Raw genomic sequence first — 18,461 nt, forward strand, 5'->3', positions numbered from 1 at the left:
GATACCAAACTGTTAAAATAAATCTTGTCAATATATGTTTTCAAACACCGATTATTTAGTGTCGTTTCGCTTTAATCCACCCCAAAGGAATTATTGATAAAACTTGAGTTACCCCCCTTCCCCTTTTCCTGGGGCGGGTCGTAACAACACATGAACAAACACAATTCTAGGATATACACCTGTAAACTCCTAGCTGCAGAAAACAGCCTCCATCACATGTACACAAGCTAGAATACATGCCTGCCACTTAACAAAGCTTCGTGTTTAGTAAAGCAAAGCAGTTTGGTTTTCAGATCTTGGCTCTGTTCCAGAAATTTCTTGGCAGTTTTAAAGCAGGACTGAATGCTGATCAGGAGTTGGAAAACTCTCCCTTGCAGTTCAATTCTTACTTCAAAAGAGAGACAGATTGTTACATGGGTCTCTTACTAAATCAAGCCAATAGGTGTCTACCTAGAGAAGCAGCTACAATGTATAAACAAGTCATGACTCATAATTATCAGTGGTCACATGAGAAAAAGTGATCTCTATCTTTTAGAAGTCTGCTCTATCTTTAGAAGAGACGGAGGGTATGGAGAGTAATGAAATGAAAAATCATTCAGCTCTCTGAAGGAGGAAACAAACTTTCTCTATTCTGATGTCTGAGAGCCTCTGAATGGCAGGAAAGAATATAGCACCAGTGGGAAAAAAAAATATTAAAAAAAAATTTAAAAAAAGTGACCCAGGTTATTTTCTTCAATATTATTATGGATGGGTGTTGAAATTAGCCAACTTTTTAACCAACAAATTGTTCAGTTAAATCAGTTTCCTTTTCAAGTAAATCTTCCTGGTTTCCATGGAGAGGACTCATCCTCTAATCCAACTAAAAAGACCCAATTAATTCCTGTGACAAGGCCATGAGAGAACTTTTACCAGAGCCTTCCCCACAACAGTCCCTGGGGCTCCAGCATGCCATTAAAGGATTAGGGATTTCTAAATTGAATGAGAGGAAGGCTGCTTCATACTTTTCTTTAGCCAGTGTACTAACTGGTGGAACGAGATTCACATGGTGACAAATGTGTTCCAGCCTAGTGAACACAGTTTTTTATGAACCTTTAGTGATAATGTTTCTCCCCAGTCATATAATTGTTATTTGGAGGCAAAACAGGAGGAGAGACTCTGCAGGATTTTCTTTCCTCTGACCCTCCTAAAGCTACCTGAAAAACACAAGTACAGCCTCTAATATCTACTGACGTTGCAAATAAGTAATGTCACTTGCTAGCAGAGAGCAATGTTTGATCAGTCTGACTGCTTCCTGATGCACCTGAGATTTAGAGAGCAGTGTGATTAATAAAAAAATGTGTAGTTAAAAAATAAATTTAGAAATTAACTAAATATATTCAAATTCTCAGTCTCTCTCTTTTACTATGTGCATCAGATGTAGAAGCAGTGCTGTGATGTGTCAGGAAGTAGCAATGTTTCTAATAAGACAGCTGGTTTAGGTGATTTCCAAAATAAGGTAGAGCAGTACTAAATGAACACGATTCCATATCTTTCTTGTATTATAGGGGACTGCTAGACATGAGCAATACAGGCCATCTGGAACTTAGCATCTTTGGTCAAAATATTCAAGTTTCTATCTCTATACTTGTTATTTTTAAGCACCAAAATAAAAGTAGTCTCACGTACTAAAGGTAGTCAACTATCTGTAAATGTCCATACATGTATTCAAGGTGCCTGTCTTGAGGAATCCAATTATTAATAAATAGAAGAACAATCCGGCTCTGTCATTTTTCTGTAGCTACACTCAGTGCATACTGTCTTTCTAGTAGTTTTGGGGAGTTTTCCAGTGAGGGAAAATAATTGCTGAAATTATGTTGGTAAACTAGATGTATGGGAGGTCTGAACAACAGTATGCCTGTTGTATGGGTCTCTGTCATCTCTGTTTTTAGGAAAGCACGGAATTTACCAGAAAGGTAAATGAAATTTCATACATTAATGGATATTTCATCAAGTATGCCAGACTGGATGGAAATGGACTTAAGAAAACTGACAGGCAATATGCCTGGGTTGAACTTCTTCAAATATATAACAAAACCTGTGTTTGCTGCTTGATAAAATTGCACAAGAATAATTTCAATAAAATCTTCATTTGTAAGCTTTAGAAAAAAATTTTTTTTGTTATGCAATTAAAATACATGACTCACTTTTCTATCAGTCATTATACTGAGATTTTAAGATTTTTTTTGCTTCAGTTTCATCTTCTGCAATGACACTGATGCACAGACAGAATTTAGGTTCTATGATATCTGTTTGAAATTAATGGGTAGAGTTCTCTGAATGTATTCCACCTGAAAAAGCAGCTTATAAATCATAAACCAAAACAATATTGTTAGAATAGCCAAAAGTTTAGGGAATTTTTGTACATTCTTAAACTATATTTTTGCAGTGACAATTTAAGTCACTGGTTAGGACAGAATGTTATGATCATAAACTTCCGTTGTTTTGAAAAGTGCTCTTTGCTCATTTTTCTGATATTATAATTCCTTCCACTTTTCTAATTTCATTCATCACTGCTTTTGATATGTATATTCATCTATTTATGTCATTTGCATGAAAAATAGTAAAACTTTCTAAAAAAATAATTAAAATAATGGTCAAGTACCATTAAAGCCAAGTAATTTTAATCCAACTATCCTCTGTCATTCTAACTATAATAAATAGAATTGAATGCAGTCTACAATAATCTACTGTATCCTCTTTTTCTCCTTTTTTTCCCTTTTTCTATCTGTTAAGCTATTCATAAAACATCATTTGAATTGCGACTGGTAAATTACGTGTTCTTTCTTTGTACAGAGTTCTCAGTACCTGAAATTCTAGACTCATCTCAGGTACCATCTATGCTACTTTCAGTAGAGCCTCTGAAACTACGTTAAATACAATAGTGGGCAGCAACCAAGGTAAAACATAAGCATGCTGTGCTTCCTGATGTGTATCCATATCCATCATCTTTGTAAAGTCTTTGAATGTTGTGTGGTCACTGTGCTCTAAAACCAAAATATTATACGCATACTGTCTGTGAAGTCAGCCAGCTTTGGTTGGAGGATGACAGCATAAAATTAGTGAGACATGAGGATAGACCTAAACCAAGCTTAGGGTTCCAACTTGGACTTTCTTTGCTGGAGTAGGAACACATTCACGTTTGTGCTGGCAAAAATAATGATCTCAAGATTTTTCTTCCTGTCAAGAATGAATCAGTCTAGACAAGAGGCTCATGTATGATCTTAGGCCTATTCCTGAAAGATAATCTCGAGGTCATAATAACATATATCTTTCTTCACAGGATTTAAAACTGAAAGATTGACTGACATTACCATAAGCAGATGGTGTTGTAACATCAGTAATATTAAGAGATTTCTGTAATATACTGGCTCTGAGTTCTATTGGTCTGTCTACTTACTCAAATCCAATTCTGAGATTGTTTATAAACGGATATATATGAGCTTTGACCAGATTCAACACAATACCAAACTGGGTTTCAACTTACAGTGGAAGCAGCTGCATTGCCTTTTATTTTTGTAAGAGTTCATTTTTCACATCTTCTCTTCTGAAGTATAATAAAGATTTCCTGTTTTGTGTACTTGAAGTTGTGGCTACATTAACTAAAGCTTTGATAAAATCCAGAAAGAAATTGAATTATAAAACAGTGTAAAGGATTTTGTAGCATTATGCACAACTTTTTCCCAAAAATATGTTCTGGTACTAGAAAAGGAAAGCCACCTAAAACTATAATTTTGTATTATATTCTATGTTATTATACTAGGGTATTATCCTTCATCTTTTATCTCCTCCTTTTTTGAATCAACTGGTATTTTCTGTATAAGATAGGAAATAAAGAGGTTGGGTTATTTTGCAGCTCTCAAATTAACATATGTTGAAGTATCCATGATGGCATTCCAGGATAGTTTCATTGTAAGTTCTTCAGTAACGTAAGTATTGGTTTACCTGTCCTGCTTTTGCATTTTCACAAACAAATGTTTCATAGTAGTTGGCAAACTCTGGTGCATGATCATTTATGTCTAAAATCCGGATGAAGACAGGTATCTGGCTGCTTTGTTTGGGATTATCTGGAAAAACAAAATTATTTATATTACAATACAAAGAGGTATGTCTGTGAAAATAGTCCAATACATTTTTTCCAACAGACATTAGAAATGTTCATTTTTATTATACTAAAACAATTATGTTTCATTTTCTACTGATGTACATTCCGTTTATATAAAAGCCCTATTTATATCTGAAACAATTTTTTATTATGGTATGTATGTTTTGAAATAATATAAAGTATACTTAAATGGATTCACATTAAAAACAGGTGACAGAGTTATTATTGCTTTGTATTCCATACATCAGTACAGCAAATGATTCATTGCAAAAGTTGTTTCACGGGGTTGAGCTGTCAAGAACATTTACTTTTTCAAATCAATAAAGCAGTAAAACAGTGTCAGTCAACAACGACAACACAAACACACAACCACAAAAAAACCCCCAACAAAACAAAGTTGTCCTTTCTCCCCAAAACGTAAAAAACAAAACAATAAAAGGAGATGGGTAAGATGTGATCAATCACTCCCCACAAATTTGACCTCCAATCTCAAGCTGTTACCAGAAAAGGTTCTCACACTACACATATCAAAAATGGAGAACATTTGACCAAAAAATGAAAAGAATTTATGAGGAAAAGATATCAGTCTTTCTGAAAATGGGGATAGGATTCAACTCTTCGTATTACCTAAATCCCAAGCTGTTAAGCACACTGACTCCTGGGGAATCTATACAGAGAATGAAGTAAGGGAGAAAAGTTGTTCACTAAAATTAGTGTCTCTGTTTCCCCTTTGATTACTGTTGCCTGGGAAAAAAAGTAGGCAAGAGACATCCATATCTATGAGTTTCTAGCAGAATAGTAAGGAATCCAAGTGAAAGACTAAGGCCTAAGGTTTGCTTTAGAAGTGGAGGGAAAGAATTTTCCTTGGCTTCAAAAAAAGTCAGTTTCTGAAATAAGTTAAAGCAGTTGAGGCAAAGCATAACTTCTTCCCATTTACAGTGGCCATTCTGACAATGTATTATTGATATGTCATGGACAATTTTTTATTTTTTTTTCCAATGATTTTCCCAAAGACTTAACTTGGGTCGGAGCCAGTGCATCATACCTGCACCAAATTATTGTCTGTGAATTATCAGAGAACCAGTTAACTTGTCATATATATATATAGTACATCATTTTGTTGAGCCTGAGAATTACAAATTATCTTTTCAAAAATGGGCAAAACCAATCTTAAAGTAATAAATTGAAATTTTAGATGTGCATTTAAAGTTGCTCTGTATATTGATAATATCCAAATAATAGCAAAACTAATGAAACAAATAAGTCATAGATACTGCAGAATTTAATTCTTTTCTCAATTCTGAAATTCCTCTGAGATAAACTTTCTTCAACTTACTGATTTCAGTTGCTATGACAGTGATGTTGTGCCAGGGAGTTTCTTCTCGGTCAAGTGGCTTTGAGATGAATAAGGATCCATTTCCTGAATAGATGTTGAATATTCTGTCAAGGTCAGTGTGTCGATCCACAGAATATCTGTCAAGATACAGTAGAACTGAGCATTACTTTCTCCTGTTGCAGTCTCCAGTTTAGCTTACAGCCATCTCTAAAAGTTTTCTAATTTTAACTGTGGTTAATCAAGAATGTTTTCTTAACAAGTAACCTAACCCTTCCTGTAGCTGCCTACATGCTACAAATAGTGAGAAACAAGTTTTTAAGACTAATGAGCAGGAGGAAGAGCAAATTATTATGTGGGCTGTTTGTAGATCGATATTGGAACTTACATTTCAGCTCATAAAGTGAATTCTGGAATAACAACTAAAAGCAGATATTTTTAGATAAGATTTTATGCAAATTAATTGCCTCTTAGAGAACTCTGTCACCAAAGCACACATTGCAGATATAAGTAAGTATCAATTTTTAAAATAATATTTTTGGGGTGTCACAAGGACAATCAAGCTCACCAGAAAAATCTTCATGTTAGTTGCTGTTTCAGATGAAATTTCTTAAAATCTTGTTTTATGATTCTTGCTTTTGCTTTGTTCTTACCCAGCAAAGAAAAACTTATTTTACAGGTGTTTTTAAATAGCCTACTAGTTACGAGTCACTATCAAGTTAGATTGAGATGTTATACATAGTTTACTTAAAAATATTTTATTCTCTTCCTCCTCTCACACTTTCTACCTCAATGTGTTCTTCTACAAGATATTATTCTGTGAATTATCAGAGAACCAGTTAACTTGTCATATATCTTCTGCAAGATATAAAAGGCTTGTTCAGAAATGCAGAGATCAGGTTTCATAATCACTTGCATGGTAAATACACAAATTTAAGTGCTGTATTTGTCACTGCAGATAATAATAGCAGAGGGGTAACAATTACAGAAATTTCACAGTGCTGAACACTCACCTCTAATTGTTATAACTTTCTAGCAATTGCTTCTTATTCAATATACTCTGATCATTAAATTGTTAAGCTATAGAACACGGTAGACAATATTATGTACAGAAGGCTGACTGCTATCAAGCTTCATGGAACATAGAAATGCATAATTTTGAGTTTTTACATGATACAAAACATAACTTTATGAAGAGTTTGGTGAAAGTACTAGAACATGCCAGTAGTTAAATGATGACCTCTCCTTTCTTTTTACATAGTACCTATAGGCTATTCTTCAAAAGCGTTGTCTACACTGTTAATTGTGTTAATTGTATCTGTTTTCACAAGCTCCATAGCTCTCTGTTCGACACTTTTCAAAAGACCACATGTGCTTAATTACTCAGTCTCCTAATACATTTCACTCTCATCACTCTCCATGCATGAGACTTGCCCCACATCCAAAGCATTTTATATTGTGTAAAGTCTTACTTTATTGCATTCTTTGCTATATCTGGATCTTGGGCTACAACTTGCCCAATAATGCTTCCTTCCCTGGCATCTTCATCTACCTCTATTAAATACCAGGGTCTGCTGAACACTGGAGGTTCATCAATGTCTTCAATAGAAATTTTGACCAAAGCCGTGTCTTTGAATGGCCCCAGCTGAAGAAAACGAGGATCAGGATGAGCATTGGTTGCTTCCACTCTTAAGGTATATAGCACCTTGTTTTCAAAATCCAGATGCTGAGGATCAAATAATAATAATAAAGAAAATTATGTCACTTTACAAAAAATGTGAGTTTTATAATGCTGAATTAAAAATGGAAACATTTTTAGAAGTGAAAGCTCTAAACTTCAATGCATCCTGGGTAAGACTGAGTATATTAGGTCTTTTTCTAGGCAGAAGAAAAATAAGAATTGTTATAGGAGAGTAAGGCAAATACGATCCCTCTGCTTACTACTTGTTTAGGTTTATAAAAACCAGAAGAGTTCAACCTATATAAAATACAAAGAAAGAAAGACGGAACTGTCACTCAGTCCACAAGTAGGAGTTGTTTAAAGTCTTATTTGTCTTATCTCATTGGTAGGAAGAAGAGCAATTTTCTCTGTTACTAAATGTTCTGTCGTATTTACCTTTTCTTTACTTCTTCCCCATTACCATCTACCCTTGCCTGTTTGGCATCAGGAGCAACCCAGACTTGTCCCTGAACTCCATATTCCACAGTGAAAAGAAAAACCATGAAAACTAATTTCCAATATGACACTTACATTATTCATATCCATATATGCATACATATACAGAGATTCATATCTACACATATGTACATACATAAATATACGTTTCCAAATATGTTTATAGAGCTATATTATATAGAGAGAAATCAAATAATTTTCAATATATTCAATAACAATAGAACTGGAAAGAGTGTTCAGAGTTTAACAGGCTGAATTTTGAAAAACAACCAATAAATATGTCAGAAATGGTATTTTGAATTAATTTTCTACCAATGTCTTTGCTCTTTGGATTTTCACTGACATAATATGTAACAACCAAAGTTTCACCATGGTTGGACCTAAACTGAGACAGATTTCAGGTCCTGGAGGCTGTTGCACAATTAGAGAGGGAGAGTTTAGGCTTGGACATGTAAGTTCATCAAACTTCAGGTGAGCCTCCCAACCTGGTGAGTCTTACCACAGCAATCAGCTGACAAATCCCACTATAAACTGAACCCCTCTAGCTTTTCACAATCCTAATTTGAAAGTACTGTGTGCGAGACTATATGTATTGAACAGACAGCAGCCACTGAAATATTGCTTTATGTGAAGTGACATGCCAGTAGATTTCCCTTGAGACTTGAAAATAACAGATATCTGCTGAAGAAAGAGAAGAACAAAACTAATACAACAGCTCCTTGGCAGCCTGACCCCTTGTGAGATCTACTCTCCCTTCCCCTGGAAAAAGAAAAATAACTGTAACACTTGGAGAGCTAAGTACATATAAAAGAGAGGGAGGAAAAAATAAACCTTTTTGACAGTTATAATCCCTTCCTGTGTGTCTTTGTCAGTGATAATATCAAACATGTCTGATCCATCCCCACTGGAGATGCTGTACTCAATCTCTGCATTTTCTCCCACGTCAGGGTCATTGGCTTTAATTCTGCCAAGAGGAGTCCCAGGTGGTGCAGATTCAGGAGAGCTGAATTGGTAGGTTCCTGGAAGAGCAAATTCAAGCATTTATTGTTTTGAGAAACTTTTTCTTCTGAATAAAAACCCCCTCCAATTTCACATGAATTTATTTAAGTAACTTGAAGTTCCAAACACATTAAGAAAAGTGCTGTTAGTCATACTAAACTTTAAAACAGTGTTCAGAGTTGACTGACAAACTGTTACAAAAATTTGAAGTTATTCTTCAAAGCCATTTAGTACTGCGCCTTCAGTTTGTTGTTTTTTTTTTCTTTTTTTTCTTCATCTGTAAGGTGCAGAGAAGCTAAACAATAAGGTATCAGTTCTTATGTTGATTATCTAAAATTATATGTATATAAATATATTCTCTCAGTTTTCTAGAAATTTTCCTAGATATATTTAGATATAGGAGGGCATTTAGTTTTGTTTTCTCAATGCATAAGCATTGTAAAAAGCACAGAGGATTTTGGAAACACACTAAAATATAATCAGGATCTTTTTTTATTCTTTTGAAATATGTATTCAGGTAGGTGTTCTGCTTGAAAGTAATTAATTCATCCACTATTGGCAACATCGACTAAAAAGTCATGGATATATGTTCATTTGGATATATGTTCATGTTAATTGCTACAGTTAATTGAAATGCAGATTCATTCAGATTTTTCTTAATTTACTCTGCATATACTTTTTGTGCTCTTTTAATGGTTGGTTTCATTTAATGTTTTTATAATCAGGGTTTTCTAAAAGAAATCTTATTACAAAGACATTTTAATCTTGCCCATGTGCATGAAAAGTGAATTTATGTGTATTTTCTGACAATATTTGTAATAAAAATCAAATTATAAAGACATGCTGTTGCAGAAGTATTAATTGGATGGATTTCCTGACCAGTCAGAACAAGACACTGAAGACTTTTCATCACTAGGAAGACAAAAAAAAAAATCAAAATCAGTATTTTCAGTTATTTACTACCAAGAAAATGTAAAAAAAAAATAAATTTGATATGTTCAGATTTTGCATGAGATGCCATGATCTGGTATTTCTTTTGATCTTTTTTTTCTATGTAAATTCATATTAATTTACTGAGTGAGGTAGTAGCATTGGAAAAATACCTTAAGAGTCTGACAAAATTAGCACCTGATAAAATGTACAATCCTTATTGAAAGGGTTCAGTAAGAACCCGTATAAATTGTGTTGACTTGTAGTGAAGTACAGTCAACTATCTTTCTTGCAACTACCATATTTCCTATATTTACATGCTATTTACTGTCTTTTAAGACTCCTAAAGGGTCCTCAATGTTCCATTTAATACAAGGAAATACCAAACATCTGAGTGCTGGATGAGTTTCTGTCCTCAGTTGTAAAAAGCACAAAAGAGAATCACTGCAAATACCTTATATTAATATAGATGTGCAACAAAATGCAATCTAATGCTTGATGCCAAACTGTTACAAATTCAAGGTTGTAAGTGAAAACTCAGAGCAGCCTGTTTGACTACAATCCACACAGACCAAAGTGTATTTGTTTCCTTAAACCAATCTGAAAATGGGAAAAAAGGTAGGATTCTTGGAAGCTAAACCAAGAGTTTGAAGGCTTGAACCCTTGACAAATTCAAGGGTTTGGCAGGTGAGCCAGAAATACCATAAGAACAGATTTAATCATGGTACTTATTACTCCTTCCAGACAAATAATTCCCTTTAGTGCTTTTTCATTTGAAAGTATTCCTCATTTTTGTGATCCTGTGTGAATGTCACACATTTTTGGCATGTGAGGTGGATGTTTGGGTTAGAGTACAATAAAATTCAAAACGTGTAAGATTTCCGTTATGGTGCCATTTAAATTCCATTTAGACCTAAGTCTTCTAGATGTCCAGGATTTCTTTCAGGAAACAAAACAAAACAGAAAATCTGTTTCTTCTTAATGCAGTCTGAACAACCAGTACTTCACAGTGCCATTTTACTTTCTTCTGTCCCTCTAAGAAATTAAGCTTTAGTTCTTAAATACCTTGATATTAACCAGTGCTGCTTGCAATTGCCATTCACCCTCTGTTCTGGCAACATTTTCACTTATTGTTGCCTCACACAGGAGGAAATGGAAGACAAACGTTTTTGTAAGAAGCAAACTCCCAGAACTAGATAGTTCTTTGAAGGTATGCCCTGCTTCATAGCTGTCTAAGAAGAACTCAAATCCTTCAGATGTTTCTCTATGTTTGATTTCCTAGGAAGTATTGAAAACCACCCTGCTGAGGAGAAAGAAGATGACAGGGAAGGGTCATCAGCAAAATTAAAATTGCACCACTGAACAGATTCCACAGCAAGCCTTCTATATGCCATCCAATGTGTTTCAGTGGTGTTTGAAGTCGAACGCTGCAGAGAATATTGTATGAGGCATCAAATTGTGTAAATTTCTCTATAAAGTACCAAACACAAAGATTATTGAAATAATCATAAGAACTTCCATAGACCTGAGCCTTTAGTTAATTTTGAAAGTGGAACATCATAAGGAACACATGCTGAGGAGATTGGAAACCTTAAGTTATTTTGCAGTTCTATACATTTTTCATTTTTTATTTTATTTTATTCAACAGCAAGGCTTGCAATGCAATCTACTATACTAAATTATAATTTAGGTTCAAGAATCCTTATTTACCGAAATATAACAGGCTCTTTCATGCTATACATGTTTAAAAAGTATCCCCTCATAAAGTCAAACAGGCAATTTAGCTAAAAATTGCTGTTTGAGTTTGTCATGTGAAGTTGATTTTCAGCAAGTGAATTCTCAAGAAGTGAATTCACTCTGAATGTGAATTCAAATTGTCTTTTCTTTATGAATGTTGCAGTACTTCCTCTCTCTTCTTTTTTTAAAGTTATCGGTTATCATGGATAGAGATTAAAATAGTTATTTGTAATTCATTCTTCCATCCTGTCAGAGTTTTTCATTATTTTTTTAAAATCTGCTCTAGGTTGACCTGTTTGTACTGCTCTGGATGTACTTATTGTCATGGTACGGAAGTCCTTTTCAAGTTTCTTCAAGTCTGGAGGAACATTTTCTAAATCAGCTCTGTTTGTTCCATCCTTAGTGAATCTGAAAGAGAGCCAGGTCCCTCATCAGCATGAACGAGCAATTCAAAATTTATAATGTGGACATTTTTCCAGCAGGCACTGAACTGAGGCTGTAAATTTCTCCTATCTGCAGCCTATCAAACAGTTATCAGACACTGACTATAACAATTTGAGATTGGATTTAAACCAGAGGCCTAGGATGAAAAGATCTGCAGTGTGCTACTGTAAAGCTTTTTGTATTGTGCAGCTTTCTGTTATTTGCCATTTTTTATTCTACAGATGTATTAAAAAAAAACTTTATTGTGTCAGACTGGCCTAGATTTTCAAAATCACTCAACATCAAGAACTGAACAGAAATTACAAGTACCTAAAGCAAATGTTTAGACTGCAAGCACAGCATACCACCTGATCAACTTTGGGCAGGGCAGAACATTAGAAAATTTGCTGACCTATTTGCTTGCCTAAACATACAGAACTAAAAGTGTATTTTGTAATTAAATTTCTCTGAAGGCTTTCAAGTCCCTTCAGTTAGCCTAACTCATTGTTACATCTTATATACCTGTAAGCAGAATAAGAGTGAGAAGCAAGTTTATCATTCCAAGAAATAATTTGCTATTAAAAAAAATGTAGGCAGAGATTCCCATTTGCCTTAATAATGCTGCAGTGTAAACAGACACAGCAGTGGGCCAGTATTTACACTACCAAAATAATGAAAAAAAAAAAAAAAGAAGTTTCCAGGTGGGCAAAGCAAACCAGGTGATTCTAGAAAGGTTCTTTGGAAAACAGAACTATTAGATGCTCCATACTCTGGGGGAAGCGAGGTGGATTGTCGTTGACATCAGTCAGTGTGATATTCACGGTGGTGGTCCCTGATAGTCCTCCCATCTGGCCTCCCATGTCTTTGGCCTGGATGACCACTTGATACTGTTCCCTGTTTTCTCTGCTCATATCCGGTAAAGCAGTCTTGATTATGCCTTGAAGAAGTGAGAAAAAGGAGAGACAGAGCGGTGAAGGAGAAGCACCACCCACTTTGAACTCAGAATTTTTAAATGGATTCATATAAGATATACTGTGCAGATGATAATCCATAGCAATCACAACAAGATATACAGCAATAAGCCTTTCAATCTATAACTGATTTACTGTGATCTTAAGGAGAAAGATAAATAAATGTAACAGAGACATTAGTCATTGTTTTTGATGTGCTAAATCAATTTAATTATTCTTTCAATGACAAAAATATCAATATATCTGTTGAATTAATGAAATTTTTCATTTACTAATCCCAGTTATTATTTTAATACATTGTGTTATGTCCAGCTCTGGTGAAGTTTTGATATTATAACACAAGGTTAACTCTAACATGCCCTGTATTCATTATTCTGGGCCGCAATAGATCATAGATTGTAATGCTCAGTGATGGACACTGTAAATCAGCTAGGGCTATAGCTAACAAAAGAATTGGACAAGATTGTAAAATTAGTGTTGGAAAATTCTTTTTTGGGTGTTCAGTTTCAAAAATTTCATAAATGTTATTTAAATACATCAAGGTCTTGTATGGCACACAAAAAGAATAGGGGCCTCAGGTGAGAAAACCAAAAGACCTTTTCATTAAAGTGGGCATACACATTTTTTTTTAGAAAACCAAGAAGAGCTTTTTTGTGTTTTTTTTTCCTTTTTCTTATTTTTATTTAGAAGGGTGGTGGCTTTGCAGGGCTGGTGTGATGAGAGTTTTCTCTTGTGAAGTGGAAAAATTTAAATATTCTGTCCTTTTCTGCTTGGAGGATTCCCACCCCTGCCCTTCCTTTCTCAGAAGAATGCTTTTGTTATAGGATGTTAGATATTATACAAAAAACCACCCAAAAACCAGAAAACAACTCTGGAAAATTTCTACTTCTAGAAAGAGAGAAAAAAACCCATTGTAGTTTAGTGATTATGGTATTTATGTCTGATCCAGGATTACCAGATTCTGATTACCATACCTAGACTTGTTAGTATATGTAACATTAAACAGTAAATTGGTTTAAAATGAAAGATAATCCCTGAACCAAAGGTGAGAGCCCAGGTCTGCCGCAAAACAACTGCCTGCCTAACCATATGCTACCATCAGTTATTGTCCATGTGGTCCTGGTCCTGTTTTGCTGATCATGCTTGTTAAAGATGTTTGTGTAAGGGACTGGAGAAAAGAGAAAAAGGAGAGAAATTGAAAAAGGCAGGAAAAAGCCAAACACTGTTATCCAAGGCAAAATCGGTTTGCTCCCTTTTAAAACTGTAGCCTTGTGACTCATTTTCTTTTTTATACCATGCCCTTGCTGTATTCTAAAAAGGAAATTGTTTCAAAAGGACTTTAGCCATCTTCTGATTATGCTCAATGGATTAGGAACTTCAGGAGTTCTGGGCAAAGCAGCTCTTAAATTCTCAGTTCTCAAACTAGAACAATTTTGATAACATGCAGGAACAAGCTAATGCAATTCCTGCCGAGTCTTGAGTCCCTTAGGACTCGTCTAGAGGAGAGGCTGTGGTTGAATGTTTCTTTTTTGAACCCTAATTTTGAATTATAGATATACAAAGCTCACACATTTTTCTAAATTTTTGGGTTTTTCATATACAATTTTCTGCATAACAGTGAAAAAGACTTTCATTTGTGCTTTACAACATTCATGCTCCAGCCACCTCTCCGCTCGCGCTGGCTCCGCTCCAGTGCTGTGTCTGCCCACGGGTTGCAGCCCTCTGGCTCGCCGATTGGGCACCACGCCGCCGCCTCTCTGCAGGGGGCACCAAGTTTTTTAATTGGCCCAGTATTAAAAACACTACCCCTGGGGCAGACTATCACCAGCCCCAGGGGGGAAAGGTTTTTTCCAAACCACTACATTCTTGCTTCATTCTAATAAGTGTTGGAATTAGAATACAGTTTCAAAAAGCATCTTCAGTTAAAAATTGTCAGTGGTCAGGAATCAATTCCAAACTTTTAGAAATAATTAATTACCTATGAGATTTTTCTTTTGTTTTCACCCTATAGTGTGAATTTGTTAATCTCCTATTTCCTTTTCTTAAGGACAAACACATGAAATTCCTAGAAATTGGTGTAAAATAGGCTTGTGACTCATTTTGATAGTTCTTTTTGACCTTTTACAGTTAACAGTCATCTTCTGGAAATCTTACTCATACCATTTAAAACACTTCTTCTTCAATAATTTCATCTTAACAGAAAAGATGTACTTTTATTGTGATTCCAGTTTTCATTTAATGGTATCAGCTTTGTATCAAGTCATAAGATGTCATAAACCTGTTCTAGTATTGAAATGGAAGGAAAAAGTGTTTTGGTCCCTGCATCCTGTCTCTGTTATTGCAAAAAGTAAGACTGAACAAATTGCTAACCTGTTTCTGGATCCACTGAGAAATATGGCTGCCCCTGGAGGATGCTATACACCACTTTGGCACTGTTTCCGTAGTTGGCATCATCAGCATCTGTGGCTGTCACCTGAATAACAGATGTACCTAAATGGGTACCAAACAAGGAATCAGCAGATTTTAAGAAGGCATCTACTTCTTGTAAACAAGGCATCGTTCTTGTAAACCGCATAAAATTGTGGCAGTGCTGAATTCAGTAAGAAGTCAAACAGTATCCAGTGGACAAATCCAGAGTTACCCTACCCAAGAAACAGTAAAATAAAATCAAATCTCATCTTCCTTGTGACTAAACCTAAAATCATTATCCCTTAAGATTCATGTTTCAATTAAACACAAGTAAACACATAGGGACTGACACATCTTTGAAATCCAATACAGCATTAGGTTCTTTGGTGATCAAACAGATTTGAGTATTGTTCTCTGGTACCTGACCTCAGCTGAAACTGTTCACTTAAAGGTTTGCCTTAATCAATAAATAAACTTAAAGCAAATTTTCCCATACAGATTTTCTGCCTAGATGGCAAACTCCAAATATCTGAAATCAGACTGAATGTAAAATTTTGTCTCATCCTAGTTGATTTTTAAGATACTCTTAAAAAATAGCTTGGTTTTGCAATGAGAAATTGAGTTTTGGGGGTTTGTTTGTTTCTTTTTTTTTTTCCTCTCTTTGTCAAAGTTATCCATCTATTCATCAAATAAATCTCATTAAATGATAACTAATTTTTTTCAGCATTCACTTATTTTGTGTGATAATAGCTCACCCATGTCCTGTGATCATAAAGAAGACACTATAGGCTATATGGGATCAAGAGCACTGTGAGTCAATAAATTTGGTATAGTTTATGGATTAAAAGCAAATGAAAGTCTGTAAAGACTTTTTTATAAGATATATAAAAGGACAAAGCTGTTCTTCACAAGTTTTTATTTCTTAGTACTTTTCAAGATGTCAGAATGCACTTTGCTAACCAAATTTTGAGCTGACAAATGTCTAGACAAATTCAGGCAGTCCAATAGCTGGAAGTGTAAAGGTCCTTCACTCCTTGCCAGGGGAAGAAGGCTGACTGAGTAGAAGCTCTTTACCCTATTTTTGGCTAGGTATTTTTTATGTATCTCACTTTCCTTGAAAGAAAAAGGTCTATTGAGCACTGTTCATTTAAGTGAACATCATTCCCTATTCCTTTTTTTTAGATCTTCCACCTCTCTAGTTTGAAGTTTACCCAGATAACTTGCAACTTGACTAAAAATTTAAAAGACACTCATTTGCCTAGGACTAATGGAATTGAAATGAATCATCTCTATTGTTGCTTTTCAGCATATGCAGGGGATGGGGGAAAATAAAAATCCAGAGTAATTAAAACGGATTTCATATTGATATGAAATCCTGTTAGATGCAACTATTTTTTTCATAGTACATAATACAGCTTTACAAATAATAATTTTACCTATATAACAGCAACAATTTCCACTATTTCAGGTTATCTGAAAAGCATGTCAAGAGGGGAGGAATACTTCTTTCTCTGCAACAAACCAGCAGAACAAAGTTGTAAAAATGATCTGTCACAAGTCATCAAACTCTAAAGAGGATTTTTGCCATCAGCTATCTGGATTACTTTTTTGCCTGGTTAAACAGTTGGAGGTCATCTGTGTGCCAAGCTTAGCTGCAAAGATAATCCCAAAGAAATTAATATTTACGGACATTTTTATCACTAACTGTTCAGCAGGACTGCTCATCTGGACAAAAAATGAAGACAGCTTTTTGAGAATGGTAAAGTTCCATTAGTCTTATCTATTTTCAGAAAAGCAAGTAAGTTAAATCCCATGCCTCCTCAAGACTAACAGGGAGAGTCAATATCCCTTGCTAGCCTAAAAAAACCCATAAAGGTAATCAGTAGACTCAAATGCTTATACTGTCTGTCATTATGGCATCTAGAAGTTAAGAATCAAGAGAAATGTATGTATATATGTCCATCCCACCCTCCTACCTTGCCCCTCCAAAATAAACAAAAAAGAAAACCAACCAAAATACCTTCATCAGGAAAAGTTATTGGTGTGGCCTCCTGATCTAGACACTGTCATGGTTATAACGATGCATGCACATCAATGTTCCTTCTTTCTTTTCCTAGTGTACTGTTTTGATGAAAAAGTTGCTGAATCTTTGAATTTCTTTTGAGTTGGGTTTTTTTGTTTGTTTGGTTTGGTTTTTGTTTTTTAAGACAGGTATATTACAGAGCTCAGGGCAGTCTGTGGGAAATTTCTGTGTTTGTCTCATTGGAATGTCTATCTTTCTTTCCTGAGGCTCAAGTGCCATATAATTATGGTTGCTGAGGAGAGTACAGAAGATGTAACCCTACAGAAACTTTTGAGATAGTGAATAAATAGTGTTACAAAGCTCATTCTTTCTAGGAAACTAACTGTACAACTGTGAAAAATGATTAACAAAAGTATATACTCAGAAAATTCAGTGTCAGCCTGCAGTTAACTTTCTTCTCTGACACAGTCTGCTGTGTCGTAAAGGAGGATACTCACAAAAGATAGGCAATGCTTGTGAAAGGTTCTTTCATGAGGAAAGAAACTTCTCTCAGTTTTTTGGGTTTGAAATGGGAGTGAAAAAAAGGTGGTGAAATAATGGAACTCAACACTAATTATGAAATCATTGGCAATGAAGCAAAAACGGTTTGGAACTTTTTAATTAAAGTATGTCTTTTCTTTACCCCATTTGAATGGTACCCATAGAATTATCTATTTATTCATTTGTTCATTTATAGTCTAGATTACTTCACAAGCAGCCTCTTAGCACCTGTATTGATGAATACAGCAGGAATGAAGGGAGGAATTGGAGCCTGAGAAGAACTGGGAATGAAGGAAGGTATTTTAGTGTTTATCTTTTTTCTTACCATCCAACTATTTTTAGTGGGCAATAAATTAAATTGATTTTCCCAAGTGAATTCTGTTTTGGACATGATGGTAATTGATAAACAATCACTCAGTCTGTATTTCAATCCATGAGCTTTTCCATCTTCTTTTCTCTCCCTGTTTTTTTTCAGCAGAAGGAGATAGCTGAGTGGGCTTCTGGCAGCCAGTCAAGATCAAATACATCACAGGAGCAAACTGGTGTGAAAGATCACCAAGAAAATGTGAGAATGACTACAGTAGCAGTCTAAGCAGTGATAACATCACTCCTCTGCAAAACAAAGTCCACTTCAACTCAACCCAAAGCAGCCAGCCTATTCCATCTCAGGATGATAAATAAATCTCAGAGTTCTCAAGAGGTGTGTACTTTTCTTTCTTTTTCTTTTTCTTTTTCTTTTTCTTTTTCTTTTTCTTTTTCTTTTTCTTTTTCTTTTTCTT

At 34.9% G+C, this 18,461-nt stretch overlaps 1 protein-coding gene across 1 annotated transcript in view; it reads right to left on the reverse strand.

Moving 5' to 3' along the window:
• CDH9 (cadherin 9) overlaps positions 1-18,461 on the reverse strand; it is a 99,789-nt gene that overhangs the window by 8,345 nt on the left and 72,983 nt on the right. Inside the window, exons 4-9 of the mRNA XM_017809392.1 lie at positions 15,081-15,200; positions 12,509-12,676; positions 8,482-8,669; positions 6,947-7,200; positions 5,478-5,614; positions 3,982-4,103 (exon numbers count right to left, since the gene is read on the reverse strand). Coding sequence (XP_017664881.1) covers positions 3,982-4,103; positions 5,478-5,614; positions 6,947-7,200; positions 8,482-8,669; positions 12,509-12,676; positions 15,081-15,200 — 989 coding nt within the window. The remainder of the gene's footprint in view (positions 1-3,981; positions 4,104-5,477; positions 5,615-6,946; positions 7,201-8,481; positions 8,670-12,508; positions 12,677-15,080; positions 15,201-18,461) is intronic.

The sequence above is a fragment of the Lepidothrix coronata genome, unplaced genomic scaffold, assembly GCF_001604755.1.
Source record: "Lepidothrix coronata isolate B3197 unplaced genomic scaffold, Lepidothrix_coronata-1.0 Scaffold26, whole genome shotgun sequence".
Lineage (NCBI taxonomy): Eukaryota > Metazoa > Chordata > Aves > Passeriformes > Pipridae > Lepidothrix > Lepidothrix coronata.